At 41.4% G+C, this 17,612-nt stretch overlaps 1 protein-coding gene across 3 annotated transcripts in view; it reads left to right on the top strand.

Annotated features, from left to right (window-relative positions):
- AP3B1 (adaptor related protein complex 3 subunit beta 1) overlaps positions 1–17,612 on the top strand; it is a 145,456-nt gene that overhangs the window by 86,617 nt on the left and 41,227 nt on the right. For all 3 annotated transcript variants that reach the window (XM_081929344.1, XM_081929343.1, XM_081929345.1), the window contains exons 21-22: positions 6,699–6,771; positions 8,414–8,520. In XM_081929344.1, the coding sequence (XP_081785470.1) occupies positions 6,699–6,771; positions 8,414–8,520 (180 nt within the window). The remainder of the gene's footprint in view (positions 1–6,698; positions 6,772–8,413; positions 8,521–17,612) is intronic.

Below are 17,612 nucleotides of genomic sequence, written 5' to 3'. Positions count from 1 at the left end.
TCCACTAGCCCTGTAGGGACCCACAGGGTTTCATCTTGTCTCCCATGCTCTTTAGCTCCGTGAACCAACGTATGGACACCATAATATCCAGTGGATTGCTGATTCCCATGTTCAGGAATTGGGTAGATAGCTCTTATGGATATAGTTGCACTTCCTTCGAAATAACAGGCCTGCTGTGGAATTGGTTAGATGGCCTTATCACTGGCGGCACAAACTGCTGCAACAGCAAAGAACAGCTTTTCCTGGTTTACCATCTACAGCTGTTCCTGGACAGGGATACTCTGCCCACTGTGAGCCATATCCTGGTTAACTTCCTGATATGATTACTGTAATAGGCTCTGTGTGGGGCTGTCCTTGAGAATGGTCTGGAAGCCACAGCCTATGCAAAATGTGGCAGCCAGATTACAGAGTGCTACAGTTCCAGAGGGTCATATGATCCTGAGAAAGTTGCACTGGCTGCTAATCTGCTACAGAGACAAGACTTAGAAAGCTCTAAACAACTTAAAATATTTTAAATAAATAAAATACTAACGTATAATAATGATGAACAGTGTTCTTTTTTGGCTAAATGCCTAATCACAATACAGTTATGCTATAACTTTGAGGAAATACTAATTTTATAAAGGTGCAGCTTCTTAGATTTTTAGAGAGCCCCACTGGCTTCGAACATTTCAAGTTCCACTGAAATCAGTGAGGTTTCCTTGTAGGTAGAAAAAGTGTATAATAGGAATAAGGAGGTTTTCAGTTTGGGTTTGCACTCTTTGATGGATCATTATGCTCTTTCTTTACCTGCATAATTGCTGTTTTCTAAACCTTGCAGATGAAATATACCCAGGTTAACACGGTTTAGAAACATTGCTGGAGTAATTGCTTCACTTTCCCTTTATTTGATTTTTTGAACGTCAGTCCCTTTCATGTCCTGTGTTTTTTTAAAAATAAATATTTTTTTCTAGTTATAAAATATACTATCAGTCTCTGTTCTGTTTTTGCTTCCTGTTTTCCTCTGCAATTATGTTTTAATCAGTATTGGGAACAAGATACAATGTTGTGCCACTTCAGAATAAATTTCCATGAGTCAGAATGTTGATCCCACAGCTCTACATTCTGAGATCAACTGAAGAGTTCTGAACTTCTGAACTTCCATCAAATCTAACAAACAGTCATTGGTTTCAACATCCAGATATATCCAGGGTAACTACCTGGCTCTTAGTCTCCCTGTGACTTTCCAGATAAATATCATTAATGAGGGCTTCCAAATAAATTTCTGTCCCAAAATACAACATCATTCCTGGAGGTTGGCCGTGCTTGCTGGGGCTGATGGAACTTGGGATACAGTAACATCTGGAAGGCCACAGGTTCCCCACCACCGTTATACACATACCCTTGTGGAAGCAAGTCCCATTAAACTCAGTGGAACTTGTGAGTAAACAGCTATAGAATTACACTACTGTTGACATAATAGCTGTCAAGACAATTAATAGTTTAAGGATTGTAATAGCTCAGTAACTTGGGAATCTACAATATTAAAATACTTAATTGCATATGGAATGTTTAAACGGTGCCCTCTGCTATGTCAGTTAGTAAACTTCTGTTTGTGAAATAGACTGGAGTTCTTTGGTATACTGTAAATATAACTCTAAAGGTCCTCACTTAGGGGAAATCAGAATTAACTTTCATTTTAATGGTTGTGAGAGAATCTGTGTGCATTGAAGCCACCAAACTACATTGCTGCTTTAAATTTTGACTATTTCTGTATTTTCTCCATTTGAAACGAAAATTTGAAAGGAATCTCTTTTTCCATAAAGGACCCTTCTGTTTAGGTATATACTTCAGGTATATACTTTATATATTATAAAATATACTTAAGATGTATTTAATAATGAATGCAAATGTCCTTTGAAGTGATATAAAATTATGAAACATTTTATGATATATAAAAACAGTGTCAAGATGGATCTATAATAAAAATGTTAAGATGAAGACATGTTAGTCTAATACATGGCTTCTGGTTTGTTTTTTTACAAAACAAAGGTAAAATGTCTCCTAATAATGAGCATAGTTCCGTATCTCAAGTGCATTATGCACTTAGAAATACAACTTTCAAACTGTTGTTGTGCATAACTAAAACACAGCTAGTGATCCTGCTCAGAAATAGCGGGGTATTCAGATACATAATCGCATACTGTTAAAAATCAGATACAGATTTTAGTATGATGCGTGAGTAAATAAGAGCCTATGTAGTGGGATTTTAAAATCAGTTCCTGTTGGCCTCTTATACAAGCATAATACAGTCACTCAGCTGTTAAAAACCTGATCTACTATTTAAAAAATATATAAAAACAAATTGTCTATCTTTCTGCCTGATCTCTTTTCAACTGCTAACACAATGGAAACAGTAGGTGATCAGTCAGTGCATTTGGATTGTCAATGATGGTTTTGTATAAATATTGGAAGGGCAAGAAACAGAATTCACACAGTAAAATATGATTTCATCTGCCTCTTCTCTGCAGTTCCATGGCTCATGCTGCGGTGTGAAATTCTCATTTTACACACTTTGCAGGCGGAGCACATGAATTATGCATTGAGCAAGAGAAATCTCCTGCTTCAAGTCGTATATGCATTTACCCAGGTTCTATCTCTATTATCAAGATGAATTGCAAATGGAGAAATGTTTGATGGGATATGGCTTAACTTCTTTGTTTAGCATTCAGCTCTGGATTGCATTCTTTTCTTTAAGGAGGAAGCAAGTTTATTTTTGTGTGGATTGTAATTTTAAGTAAAGAACAAAAAATCAATTTTTAAAGCTGTTTCAGTTAAACTATCGGTAAATATTAAACATAAATGTGAGTGTGTCACGTTCATTTTCTTACATTTAAACTTCTTGTGACCATGGGCAACTCCAGAACATTGTAACCACAGTTGCCATTTGTAGAAAGGAAAACAGTGACATATCTGATTTGATGAGTATGCCATTTTGTATTAGAGAGACCAGGTAGATTTGCTGGGAGGAGCTGATCTGATCCCACTGTGTTCACCTAGATGTTTGGTATAGCATCATACGGGGCCGTCTTACCCATAGGCACTAGGGGTGCGGGACACCGGGCTCTCAGGGGTGCCAGCCCGAGAGTCCGGGGCCCAAGAGTTGAGTCTGGGGATGAGCCCGCCTTTTTGGTCGGAGCACTGTGGTGGGCTCTTCTGCTGCGGGCGGCTCTGCGCTGCGAGTTTGGGGGTGACCAAGCCAGTGAGACACTGAGGTGGCCGGCTGCCTCCGCCCTCCTGCACACCTGGGAATGGGCAGATCTTTGCACCCTGGCGCCACATATACTTAAGATAGCCCTGGCATCATCATAGGCTGCAGGGATGAGGGGAGAGTTGCTGTGGTCCATCGCACTTCCATATCCAGTGCCAGGAAACTTGGAACTGACTGTGAAGGCCTGCACCTGGTGTTGGTCAGTAAATTGTGGTTACTCCTTCTGTACCATCCACCTTACTGCCCAGCAGCTTCTCTCACCAAGCTGGCAGAGGTGATATTGGGTGTGGTGTCAGAGGAAACCATAACAATAGTTCTGGATTATTTCAATATCTATGCTGAGGCTGCCTCTAGTGTTCTGCCTCAGGACTTCATGGCCTTAATGATGACCACGGAGGTATCGCTCAAGTTTCACTGATCTGACACACAGGGCACAGCATACCCTCCATTTGATTTTTGCTCATGGTGGAGGAAGAGATGGTATGGAGATAGGGGAGTAGATCTTACCCGATTGTCTGATCACTTCCTGGTGAAGTTCTTACAGCACCAGTCCTCCACTGGAAGGGTGATGGAAAGATTAAGATGCTGTGGAGAAGCTTATCAGGGGTTGCAGAGGGGAAAGAAAAAGGTGAGTTGTGCAAGCCGCTCACATTAGGTACAACCCATACAGATTGAATCAAGTCATAATTAACTATGACTTCAGTGTTGACTGTCCTAAGACTGTCCTAAGACATATTCCAGCTAAAAAGAGTCCCACTGAAACCAGTTTGAACAACTGAGTAGCTGTAATGAAATCACATTAACATAAGAATAGCCTGCTGGATTAGGTCAAAGGCTTATCTATAGTCCAGCATCCTATTGTCACATTAGCCAATCAGATGCTGTGGGAAATCAGGGAGCAGAACATGAAATCAAGAGCATTCTCCCTTCCTGCAGTTTCCAGCAACTGGCATTTGGAAGCATTACTGCCTCCAACTGTGGAGATATTTTTTGTGGGAGATAATCACAACTAAATCTGAGCCTATATATTGAATAATGTGAACTTTTGCCTGAGACTAATTTTCATTTGCGGAATAGAGGTCCAGAACTTAGGTCTGATTGCAGTAAAGGTAAAGGTAAAGGTACCCCTGCCCGTACGGGCCAGTCTTGACAGACTCTGGGGTTGTGCGCCCATCTCACTTAAGAGGCCAGGGGCCAGCGCTGTCTGGAGACACTTCCGGGTCACGTGGCCAGCGTGACATCGCTGCTCTGGCGAGCCAGAGCCGCACACGGAAACGCCGTTTACCTTCCCGCTGGTAAGCGGTCCCTATTTATCTACTTGCACCCGGAGGTGCTTTCGAACTGCTAGGTTGGCAGGCACTGGGACCGAGCAGTGGGAGCGCACCCCGCCACAGGGATTCGAACCACCGACCTTTCGATCGGCAAGTCCTAGGCGCTGAGGCTTTAACCCACAGCGCCACTAATTTTCATTTGCGGAATAGAGGTCCAGAACTTAGGTCTGATTGCAGTACCCAGCCATTATTTGTGCTGCCTTCCCCCCAAACCCAGCTTCTTGCACATATAGATAGAGGAAAAGCAGAGTTTGTTTGTCTTTCTCTCTTTTTACAAACTTTATTGAAAAGTTTAAAAACAATTACCAAGCAAAACTGCTGTCTTCCAAGAGAAATACATGTACAGATGTTAAGTCTTGTATGCAGTCATCCACATGGAATCAAAACAAACCTGGAAAATCTTTTATATTACAAATTCAGCTCACACCCACAGGATATACTTCAATTTAAATCGCTAAGTACTGTAATTTCTCCATAGTGTCTTCTGTGACTGAGAAAGAAGGAAGATTACTGTACTATTGTTAATAAACACTATAAATCAAGATCGTATGGAGTCAAGCCATCTTTCTTTGTTATTCCAGTTATTACCTTCCAGTGGTGAATTAAGTGTTCATAAGTGCTGTTTTCCACACATACTGCGTCCAAGTTCTTGTGGTGGGAGCTCTATGGTCTAAACCCCCACTGCATACCATTTCAACTAAACTGCAAGAAACCTTTTTAAACGTCATTATGAGATGGCACTGGACACCCCTACACCCTTCCAGAGCTAGCCATTTTCCTTTATGTTGGGCAGGGTGTAAGCTTAAAGGCATGTTCCTCCACATGTGATAAGAGGGCCTGTTGCCTAAAAGTTTTTTGGACTTGAATTTTTTTCACTGTCTTCTGCCATTATGGAACAACATCTTGTACCCGATCCAATGTTAGCCCACCTGTCAATGGAAAACAATATCAATCCAAATGTAAAGCATAAAAGAGTTGCTCTTCTTTCTTAAGACAATAGCGAGACAAATAATTGCATCCATTTGGAGACTTTGTCTCTTATATTCCACCAGGATTCTACATCCACCTACCCACCCAAAGTTCTTTGCAGTGTGTAGGGAAGTTGGACAAAGAGTATTCTTATGTCATGCTGAGTTTGTGCTGATAGTCTCCAGGAAGATATTCATGGTTGCCAGAGGTGAGCTGTTGACGGCATTTGTTGAATCCTGTTAAATTAAGCTCATGCTCCGAATCATATGCAGTGGGATTCTTTCCCCATGCCTCGCATGCGTTCTCCAGTTACAAGTATTTCTTTCGCCACTCAGTGAGAAAAGTGTCCTACTAATCAGCATGTTTGTGGACTCAAATGGCTGATACAGTTGTCTGGAAAATTATGCCAAAATTCATAGTAAATTTTGACAAGGAACTTTATTCCCAGGCTGTAGTCTATAGGCATGGTTCTTTCTTTGTCCTTCTCCCTTCTTACACCTGCTTGTATAATTATTTGAGTTTCAATTATAGATGCAATAATATATAAACTCTGTTAATTTTATTCTCCCAAAGAGATGAATTTATCAGGTCTCTTGCTACTCTGAAAATGCTTTGATGATCTGGATCTAATGAAATCTCAGTTCTCGTGAGGACTAAAGATCTCTAGGTTTTATGCCTAGTCTTGTATGGCAGCAGCTCTCAGCTGATTAGGTCACATGTCCAAAGAGAAAAGAAGTAGTGAGACCAGTTGTGGTTGTTGAGAAAAGTTTGACGTTACTGCAAACTCGCGGACCATAGGATTACAGGAAATAAAAGACTGCTAATTGATAATGTGAAAAGTTAGATCAGAGCCACCACAAATGTTTTTTAAAAAACTAAAAGAAAAATAGAGTGAAAGCACAGCTAATTGCTTTGAGCAGGACATTGACCTGCCGTTGAAGCAGAGCTGTATTGGTGTTGCAAGAACACTGGGAGATAACATCAAAGAAATGGTGTTGAAAAGGCATGCAGGATTCTTTTTTCTGAATTGCTATGCAGCCAATATTAAAAAGGTTGAGCCCAATTACATTCTTTCCTGGATAAGTCTTTGCAGTGTTCTCACACATTTTTTTCAAAAAAAGTATTAAACATTCATATACTTTTTGCAGAAAGAAGAGAAAGCTTCACAAGAGAAGAGAGCGTCTACCAAGCAAGATGTGCCACTCTTGGATTTGGACGACTGTAAGTACTCCAGATGTTTGCCCTTTCAAATTTTTATGTCCATGAAAGTTAAAGCATTTGACTTAGATCCTAACTAAAACTTCCCTTGTGGGAGTGTCCCATGAGCAGAGTTCTGCCCATGGGATGCTCCCACCAGCAGAAGAAAGGCAGCATTTTTTTACACACACTCCTTTTCCCTGCAACCTCGTTGCCTTTCCAAACTTGCTGAAGGATCGGTGAAAGCAGTTATTTCCACTTACAGAAGCAATCCATCATTTTGCAGGGGGCTAGTTAGGATCCAAGTCATTGTATTTAAATTTCAAAAGGCCTGAAATAATACTGTCTGTCTCATATAAAGATATAATGGAATATTTATGTGTACTCTATGCATTTGTCATTGTATAAGAGCATAACACACTTAAAAAAAACAAACCTGGATAGCCTACTTGAACAATGCATGCTCTTTAAACAGATTCTTTCTGAACAATTTAGCTTTAAATGTGGGGGGTCTCTCTTCTCTTGTCTCTTAAGAGTTAAGGCTTATATGTTTTCAGCCTATATCAAATGCATTTCTTAGCGCATTGTAATACTGTTACACTATTTTATTTTTAAATAAGTACCTTTTTATAAATGAATAGCTTTCCATAGCAAGGTAGCAGTGAGACGCATGGTATCTGGAAATCATACTGAGGTCTCATTCAGAAAGATTGTATTTTCAAAGGTTGTAAATCTCTATGTGTTAGTAATACAAAAATATTTAACGGCCTCAAGCACAGAAATTTGGAAAGCATAAAAGCTAGAGATGAGTGTGGTTTTGTTTTTCCATAGGTTGGATACAGAGATTAGCACGCTAAATAGAGCTAGCAAATTGTGAGACACACACACAAACACCCCAGCCCCACTATGTTTCACCAAGGATTGGGGGACCTTGCTGAATTGGGAGGCTCTGGCTCAGGGCAAAGGAGGAAGGGGCATCTTCCAGGAGTGGCATTCCCACTGAGGTGGCTGCCGTGGGGATCAAGGGACAGGGATATCAGCTTCTGCTATCCCTATTTTGTGCTGTTAGCTCTTACTAACACCTCCTATGTGTTTAGAAAATTCAGAGACCTTTACTTTTATGTCTGAATTCTCAGAATAAACAAGGTTCATTTTAAAAAATAAGCTTTCATCTTTATATAACAACAAAGCATAGAATCTAGCAGTCTAAGAATAAGCAAGTAATCTACTAACATTAATTTCCACATAGTTTACCTTTAGTTTGGAACATGGTGTGTGGTAACTTAAGACATATGTTGACGTACAATCCCATAAATCAGAGTTTTCCAAACTGTGTCACAACACGTTAGTGTGTTGACTGCCGTGTGTTAACACACCCTGCTCTCCTCCTGGGGCTGGAAAGGGGCTAGTTTAACCTCAGGTTTGCTAGTAAAACTGAATTACTGTGCCATGAAATTAAACATATCTAACAGGTATGTCACCAACATGAAAAGTTTGGAAAGCTCTGCCATAATTTTTAAAAATTAAACATTTTTATTAAAATGCGTAGGATAAAGTACGTGTCTAGTTACTGAATTGTTCAAGTTTAAGATGCCAGAAAACCATACTCTTACCAATTTAATTTACTTAAATATAACTATCCTTCTCAATTGCTTATTTTCTGCAGTCAGTCCTGTATCAACAACCACATCACTCCACAAACCAACTATTCTTACTCCTACTTTAGCAGCTGACTTAGAAGGTTTAAGTTTATCAAGTTCTTCAGTCATTGATGTAAGTTATATTTTTCATTTACTGACTTATTTTTCTCACTCATTTTCTGTTTTAAGGTGAAATTGTATCTTGATCTATAATGGACTTGCAGACCATTCAATAATACTTCATTCCATTTTTAAATACAAATCAGGGGTGGGGAGCCTTTGGCCCATCAGGGGCTCCATTTTTGCTTGTGAGCCCCTTTTGCACAAACCATGCCCACCCATGCAATATCAGGTGTGGGATGGGTATTGGCATTGCTTCAGTGCTTAAAGTGAGCTGCTGATTGTTCCTTGACTGGAGCAAGGAACACCTCCACCATCAGTCAGCTGATGGGCAGTGAGGGTGTGCCTTCTTCCAGGAGAGGGGAGTGATTTCCATTTTGCAAACACCCCCCCCCCCCCCGGCACCTCTTGTTTTCAAAGAACAGCATGGGGCTGTTTGCAAAAGGACTTTCAAACAGCCTTCTGCTGCAATTTAAAGTCTCAACAATTGGGACTTCAAAGCACACTGTCACCTGATGCCATAGTGTTATCCAGTGATTGACAGGAGGAGCTAGTTTGGCCTGCCAGGGGTTGGGGAGTTAAAGGCCTGGTCCATTGGCAGAAAAGGTTCCCCACCCCAATGTAGCTTCATGATGAAACTAAGGAAGAATATGTTGCAGAGGATTTTTTAAAGCTTGTGGTTTTAAACTGGTGGCAGTATAATCAGAATAGCTTTTGTTAATCACCATTCTAACTTTTGGCATGGGGAAACCTTATTTTTTGCATTTTAACTGCTTACAAATTCTGGACAAATGTTATAATCTTCTTAACTAGTAACACAGAAACTTGTTCTTCTTTCCAAATATATTTTTGAACTTCTTTATCTTGATACCTGCTATATTAAAACAAATCTAACTTAGTATTTTTCTTATTGCCTATGTAAGCTCTTATGCAACGCAGTGTCTGTGTAGGTATTTATTCATACCTTGAATCAACTAAAATGACTTTATACTCAGTTTCCTGGACAATGAAATAGAGAGCGACCAGATCCAAAGTCCTGGAGGGCTCATGGCAGGAAGACAAAAATGGAGGAGGTGGTTCCTCTTCCTAATGGTCCTTTCCATCCCTAAATCCAAAGCCTCCCCTTATACTAGCTTCTTCAGATACGAGCCTCTTAAGAGGCCACTCGGTGTCCTCTACCAGATGCTTCTCTGTCAAAATTTCTGGAATATGCGTCATCTCTTTCCTGCTGTATGAATTTAGGGACAATTTAACAAATAGCTCCCATTTTTCTGACTGTTTAGAATTATACCACATACTGTTTCAAAACCAGACTGCATGGGAATGGGAAGGACATGGTAGTAAAATCTCTCTGTTAAGAAAATAACCTATTGGTCTCTTGCTCTCTGTCGTGTAGGATGCTCAAATTAACAGATGGCTCAAGCAAATTTGGTAAGGTTCTCACTATGAAAACAAAAAATTATCATAGTGTTAATTTCACATTATGCTTAGCAAACCTTGGCTACCACTAAGCCCATGGTTTAATTCAGTGTGTCATCTAAACCCAGGCTCATGATTTAATTGTCCAGACTAACCATGAACTGTAACCAAGATTTGTTTTCATTAATCTGGAAGTGGGTTGGACAACACTCTAAGCCATTAGTTGTCAACCAGTTCACTGTGGCACCCTGGGAAGACTTGAGGAACTTTTGTTCATGAGAGCCCTGGGGGGGCATCCTTTCATTAACTTGCAGCCCATACCTTCTTGCATTATCTCTCTCTCTTTCTCTCCAAGGAACATTCAGGGGAGCTGGCAGCTTTAACTTGCAGCCCATTATCTTTCTGTATACCTCTCTCTCTACCCCAGCGACCATCCTTCCTTGAGCCCATCTGGTGGAATGGGAACAGGGCAGAACAGGTCAGGGGTGGAACGAGGGAATCCCCACTTAAAGGTGTCATGTAATGGAACCCCATTGTAAGTGGCTCCCACAGGGGAGCTGCAGAAACAATGCGTTTGGTCAAGGGAGCTGTGGACTCAAAAAGGTTGAAAACCACTGCTCTAAGCCAAACATTGTATTGTAATGCTGCAGGAAACTTGGGCAACTGATAACATAGCTCTTGACGGTTACGACGTCTATGAAATCAAGGCCTCTAAACCGCTTGGAAGGGGACGACCGAGGGGGGGCCTAGTAACTCTGGTTTCCACTCAATTGACGTCACAAGTTATTGAGTGCTCAGTTTTCGAGCAGCTGGCACTGGGGATCACCTTGCATATGGAATCCAAGAGTATTATTTTTGTTTCAGTGTATATTCCACCATATACAGTGCAAACACAGATAGAGAGCACGTGGCGTAAAATCCATAGTTTCCTTTATTCCCTACAAATTAGGTACCCTGGCTCGCCATTTTACCTAATGGGAGATATGAATGCCAGAATAGGCTCAAATGATGATAGCCTGGAAATAAAATTCCCAATATTAAGAGATCTAAAGGAAAATAGCGCCCTCTTGCTAAACCCACCCCCACGTAGACATTCAAAAGATAGCCAAATCAACTATGCTGGATTCTGCCTGGCTTTTTTACAAATAAGTCTGGATCTGATCATTGCTAATGGGGCATTCCCCGGGGACAGAGAAGGCGAGTACACATTCATAAATTCAAATGGGGCCAGCACAGTAGACTACTGCCTCACTAACAGACAGGCCTTCGAATCAATTAAAAAATTCACAATAGATAATAGGACTGAAAGTGACCACTTACCTCTTATCATCTCCATTACCGGCCAAAATTCAATTCAGCACTCTCACATAGAACATGAGGACATAGACAAAGCAAATGATCCAGCATTGCGTAGGAAAAAATGGACACCTGAGATAGCAATTGCAGTTGAGAATAGATTGAATTCACAAACTGCAATTAAGTTAAGATCAATTATAATAAACAATTTATCAACAGACTCCTCCCTGACAGCTTATGAAAATCTCATTGAGTCCTTGCAGGATGTGGTCTCGGTTAACATAAACTCAGCCGGCAAGCCACGCACTGCGAAAGGGCGCAGTTGGTTTGACCAAGAGTGCCACACAAAGAAGGAAGCCCTAAGGAACGCCTATTTGGCCTATAGAAACGCTGGATTAAGCTACTTACCTCAATCTTATTTCAAAATCAAAAAAGAGTACAAAGCCCTTTTGGCCTCAAAAAAAAGGCAGTCCGAACAAAATTCCTGGTCCCTACTACTGAATGCCTCACTAAACAATGAAACTAAACTCTTTTGGCAACTGGTCTCCGACTCAATGAGAAATAGCTCCTCAGCCCCCAGCTGTGTCATTCCAGCTCAGGTTTGGGAGAACCACTTCAGAAATATATTTATGGAAAGTCCAAACCTCCCTTCCAGTTTACAGGAGGATGACAGGGTACAATTGTCACTGCTCCCTAATTGGAGGCCGGTAACTGTGGAGGAAGTCCATACATTAATTGGGAAGCTGAAGAGCGGAAAGGCTCCGGGGAAAGACTTTATCCCAGCTGAGGTGATTACATCAAACCAGCACTGGTGGGCCCCGCTTCTGGCAGCACTCTTTACGGTAGTAAATAACTCTGGTAAGGTACCATATAGCTGGAAACATGCTATAGTAGTCCCAATCTTTAAGAGAGGCCACCCAAATGTACCTTCCAATTATAGGCCTATTAGCCTGCTCTCAATAATTGGGAAACTATATGCCCATTTCCTCAGTAGCAAATTGACAACTTTTCTAAATGAACATAATATACTATCTGAAGCCCAGGCAGCTTTCCGTGAGAATCATTCAACAACAGACCACTGTCTAATGCTGTCCTTCCTAGCCGAGAAGTATACCAGACACCTACAGGGTAAACTCTTCGTGGCCTTTATGGACCTGAAATCAGCATTTGACTCCATCCCCAGATCCCAGCTATGGTCCAAATTGAGTCTGATCTTGCAGGACAAACGACTTCTCTTTCTTATAAAAGCCCTGTACAATGGAACCAAACTGCAGGTCCGATGCGGTCGACAGGGACAGCTATCAAACAGCATCGAGATGACTAGGGGGGTGAGACAGGGTTGTATTTTGGCCCCCACATTGTTCTGCCTATTCCTAAATGACCTAGAAGAGAACTTAATGGACCCAGATGGACACATTCCAAAAATAGGAATGAGAAGGACCCCTTTGTTGTTGTATGCTGATGACGCAGCCATTATCTCGCGTTCCAGGCCGGGCTTGAATTATCTGTTGAGGAAATTTTCTGATTACTGTTCTGGAAATGGTTTATCCATTAATTATGAAAAATCTAAAATCTTAGTCTTCGAAAGAAGATTCTCCCAGTCTAAATGGGTGCTGGATGGCCATAACCTGGAACAGGTAAAATACTTCAGTTACCTAGGGCTCACATTCCATCATACAAGATCTTGGAAGCACCATTGGCAAACCTCCCTTCAAAAGGCGGAGATTACAAAGCTAGCCATACATAAATTCTTCTTCACAAAGGGCGGCAAATATGTTCCAGCAGCCTTAAGGGTTTTCAACGCAAAGCCCGTTTCCCAACTCCTGTATGCAGCAAATGTCTGGCATAATGGGGACCTGCCAAAGCTAGATGGCTTTCAGGCAAAATTTATACGATCTCTGCTGCAGGTACCTAACTGCGTCCCCAACTCCGTACTTCTGTTGGAAGCTGGTGAATGCCCAATTTCAGCTAGAGCATGGAGGGCTGCCCTAAGACATTGGCTCAGGATTTCAGTGTTTAATCTAGGGAAGGGTCTGTACCAACATATCACCAATGAGGAATTTGTCAGCAAATGGCAGAAAACCATGGCTAAAAAAGCCACCTCTATTGGTCTGTCTCCCCCCCAACTGTATTACCTGGGCTATGAAGGCGCCCAAAAGGCTTTAAAGCAAAGATTATGGGACAATGCACACAGTGACTTGCGATCTCGGTCACACGCAGTCTGTAGTCCACTGGCAGCAGGAGTTCAATATGGGTATGTCTTTGAGTTAACACCTTACATCAAAAACCTGACAGTACCTAACTATCGAAGCCTTTTCACCAAGGCCAGACTGAATGTCTTCCCCTCTGCAGTGCTGGATGGTAGGTTGAGAGGAGTTCCCTACCAGGACAGACATTGCTCGTGTGCTCAAGACATCGAGTCCATAAATCATATTTTGTTACATTGTGCGAAGTATGAGCAGGCCAGGGCTGAACTGATACTACCCTTGCTGGTGCCTTTCCCGGGAAAGTCAGAGGCTCACTATGTCAGGTTCCTACTGGAAGACCGGACAAAAGCTAGAACTTTGGCAGTGGCAAAGTTTTTATCGGTGGTTGAAAGAACAAATGAGCCCTATATTCCAAACAAAGTGCTTGATTAACCTGGAGGTAGGCTGTATGAACTCTGTATTGATTTGTAATGTTTTGTTGGTCTCTGGACCGTAATAAAGATTGTTGTTGTATTAGCTCAGCACAAGTGCAGAAAGGATCAGGGACAGCAAAGCAACCGTGAGCTTCAATCCAGGAGCCAACACGCTCAGGACAGTAGCTCACTTCATATGGTTTTAAAAATGAACCTTTGAAATTACTCCTATGTGGGAGTCTTTACCAAAGCTAAGAAGCAGAGTACAGTTGCCACACTGGTCTAAAGTGCTACAGTAAAAATAGGTGAGAAAGCAACATGTCTGGAAACAACCAAGGCCATTGAGAATACATTATTTGTCTAATGGTATGTATTAATCTTACTTAACTTGAGGTTTGTGTGCTGGGTATTTTGGCCATGTACATTAAGGTAGTTTTACCCATGCAAGTCCATAGTATTGACCTGCCGCACCAATGTAATATATCTTGTTGTTTATACCATATGTGATAGGGACTTTAATAGGTGTGCCTGGAGCAGAAGCTAAAGGCCAATCAGTATAGTAGATAAAAGGTCTTCCACTGGAGCCTGTATATTGCACATTGTATTCCTGTAGTCACAGAGAATATGTGCCCATTACTCCCAGTTCCCAATGGAAATTATGTAGTGCCATCTCAAAATCATTTTTAAAAGTGTTAGATGTTTATGCTCATGCTAAATAGAAAGGATCATAAGCGACCTTCTAATGCTTTCCAGTATAGGAAGGGAGTTAATCAGACTACTTTAGAAGTATTAACATAGTGTAACTGGAACAGAAAGAGGCCCTTTAGGAGTGACTTTTTGAGAAGAAACAAGGTGTAATGGTAGGAGGAGGGGACATGAAAAGATTGGGCTGATCATAGTTAAGAAGCCATACAATAGTTTGCCTCTGGAAGCTCAACTCATGTCTGCTTTTAATTTCTCATTTGCTTGGCACTCAACTTCATAAATTCACTCCAGCCTGCCTGCTTCCATCCTAACACATGCTGTGGACTACCTGAATGAAGCTAGTGATCCATAGATCACAGTTTGGGAACCACTTACTTTGACTATATCAGGCAGTTTAAAAAATTTACAGGCAATGACCATTTTGCATGGGGGTTCCATTCCCAGCGCCTGCACATCCTCCCACATGTCAGTGGAGCGTGCATAAGTCTTCTCCAACCCTGTTCTTCCCTCTTCTGGGTCCAAAAGGATGCCCCTAAAATGGTTGCCGCCTGTATGTACTAGGATACAACTTTTGTAAAGCATGTACAGTCATACCTTGGTTTTTGAACAGCTTAGTTCTCAAACAGTTTGGCTCCCAAATGCCACAAACCCAGAAGTGACTGTTCCTGTTTGCAAACTATTTTTGGAAGCTGAATATCCAACAGGGCTTCCAGTTGGCTGCAGGACCTTCCTGCAGTCAATCAGAAGCTGCATGTTGGTTTCCGAATGTTTTGGAAGTCGAACGGACTTCCGGAACAGATTCCATTTGACTTCCAAGGTACAACTGTACTTAGGCTTTCCTTAAATGCATAGCTGTTCATTTCAGAATTGTGGCAGCTGTGTCTTTAAGTACGTAATGATGTAGGAAAATTGCAGATATACATCTGTTGTTGTCATATTTATTTATTCATACCCTGGTTTTCTTTATAAAAGAAACACAGGGCTTATTTTTTTTATTTTAAAAAATGCATAAAGGACAATATAGAAGGCAATAAACAGTTCAAATTACTAAGATCCTTTTAATATATTAAAATAAAGAGCAGGGTAAGACAATTTAAAGTAAAAATAGGAAACAAAACTTAATCCCAGGTTAAATCTCAATGAAATAAAAAGGTTTCAGCAGGTGACCTTAAGTTTAGTAGGCCACAATATGGAAATTTTGTCCATTATATGATTATTTTCCACCTAATCATTTTGATACATTGGCACTCTATTGACAAAATTTTACAATTCCTAAATACAGGGGTGCTTTCACTTGCACAGGATTAAATATACTGCCTTCAGCTCTACTTGAGGGTCGATTTCAAAAAATTCCACTGGAAAAATGCTAATGTTGATGTGGAGATGGCGGTATTGAATCAGTAGCTCATGTGCTTCTAGCTTGCACTCTTTATAAAAAGATTTGAGGAGTGAGGTTATTACCCCTCTACTGCTATCCATACCAGGTCGCTCAACCATTGCTGCTGTGTCCTTTCTTCTAGCAGATCAAGATAACCAGAGGACAGCAAAAACTGCAGAATTTTAAGCAGGGACAATTAGAATGGATCTATTATATGATTATTGATGTAAACCTCCAAAATGTATTTTGTATGGTTAGGTTTTTACCTCTATCTTCAGAACATTGTATTTTATTTTATTGCTATGGCTAGTGCCTGATGCAAATAAAGATTCTTATTCTTCTTACAAGGCAGAAGGCCTATGAAAACTCTAGGAAGGAAATAGAAATGTGTGGTCTGGCAAGAAGTAAGTCTCTTATTTAGTAGAAAGACACCTCTTCAGGTAGAATAACAGATTCAAGAGTTTTGGTTTAACACACCAGCCTCTCTAGGGACAGTTGATCTAGAATAGTACCTTCTGAATATCTGTCAAAGAAAATCACTAAATGAGGAAGAAGAACGGGGTAATTCTACAAAATACTTGTAGGAAATGGACATTAAGAATATTTTCCACTTGCAACTCCATTTGACAAAGCCTTTCCTACTCCCAGGAGGGAAGGGATTGTGAGTGGGAGACGATTCCTGCGTCATGCAGGGGGCGCTCCGCCCCCTGCTTCAACTTCACGGCTGGCGCCACGCCCCTCCCCAGTTGGGCACCCAATAGGGAAGCTCGACGGGGGCGTGGCTTGCTGCTCAAACGTAGCCGCGCCAGCCCATCCCCACCATTGCACACACATTTTCTTCGAGTCACCCACCCTCCACTCCCTTTAGATTAGCTATTCCTGAGACTTTGCTATGGACCTCTGGTTGGTTGCCCTGTTTAACCAGGGGGCCTGGTAGCAGTTTTTTCCAATTGCCTAAATTGGCCCGGCCTCTTGGTTTTTTTCGCCTATCTCATAGCAACTGTCACAACTTTCGTGGTATTTGGCGGTTAGGCATTGGAATGTGTTGTTGGTGTTTCGGGGGGCAAGGTGTGGCCATCGCCTTCCCCGACAATTTTGGGTATTCCGCTAAAGGAATCTGGCGGTCGTGGATCCTGTCCGATGCCCGTGTGGCGGGGGGCCATGGCACGACCCTCGGTGACACCAGGAAGAGAGCCTATAGTTGGATTAGCATCAACAGGCTCCCCCTACTGGTGGTTAACCCCTCCTCAGACTCAACCCTCTACGAGTGGGTGGAGTCTAATGTTCCGTGGTCCAATGCCTAAGCCAATACCTTCTCACATGCTGTAATCAATTAAGTTGTGGCCTTTACCTTACCCATTAACCTTCCATTCTGTGTCCACGTGTCTTTATTCGCCAAGCGGGGATCGGGTCTTCGAATCACAATCTCCCTAACGCAACACTAATCATTATTTTCATCCCCATAGCAAACATGCAGAAACTAATTGCTTAAGGCTCATAATAATTTAAAAACTTTTACTCATTTTAATACAACTGGCACCCTTCAAGCTTTATCTCCATGAGACTGCAGACCAAATGTTTTCTAAATCTGAGCATTGAAACATGGTTGAAAAAGAAACTGCCCAAGAGTAGTACTGTATTTCTTGTTATGGAAATATTGTATATATGAAAACACTATTACGGAAAG

The sequence above is a fragment of the Podarcis melisellensis genome, assembly GCF_964234715.1.
Source record: "Podarcis melisellensis genome assembly, chromosome: 11".
Taxonomy (NCBI): domain Eukaryota; kingdom Metazoa; phylum Chordata; class Lepidosauria; order Squamata; family Lacertidae; genus Podarcis; species Podarcis melisellensis.
This window is presented reverse-complemented; position numbering and strand designations above follow the sequence as displayed.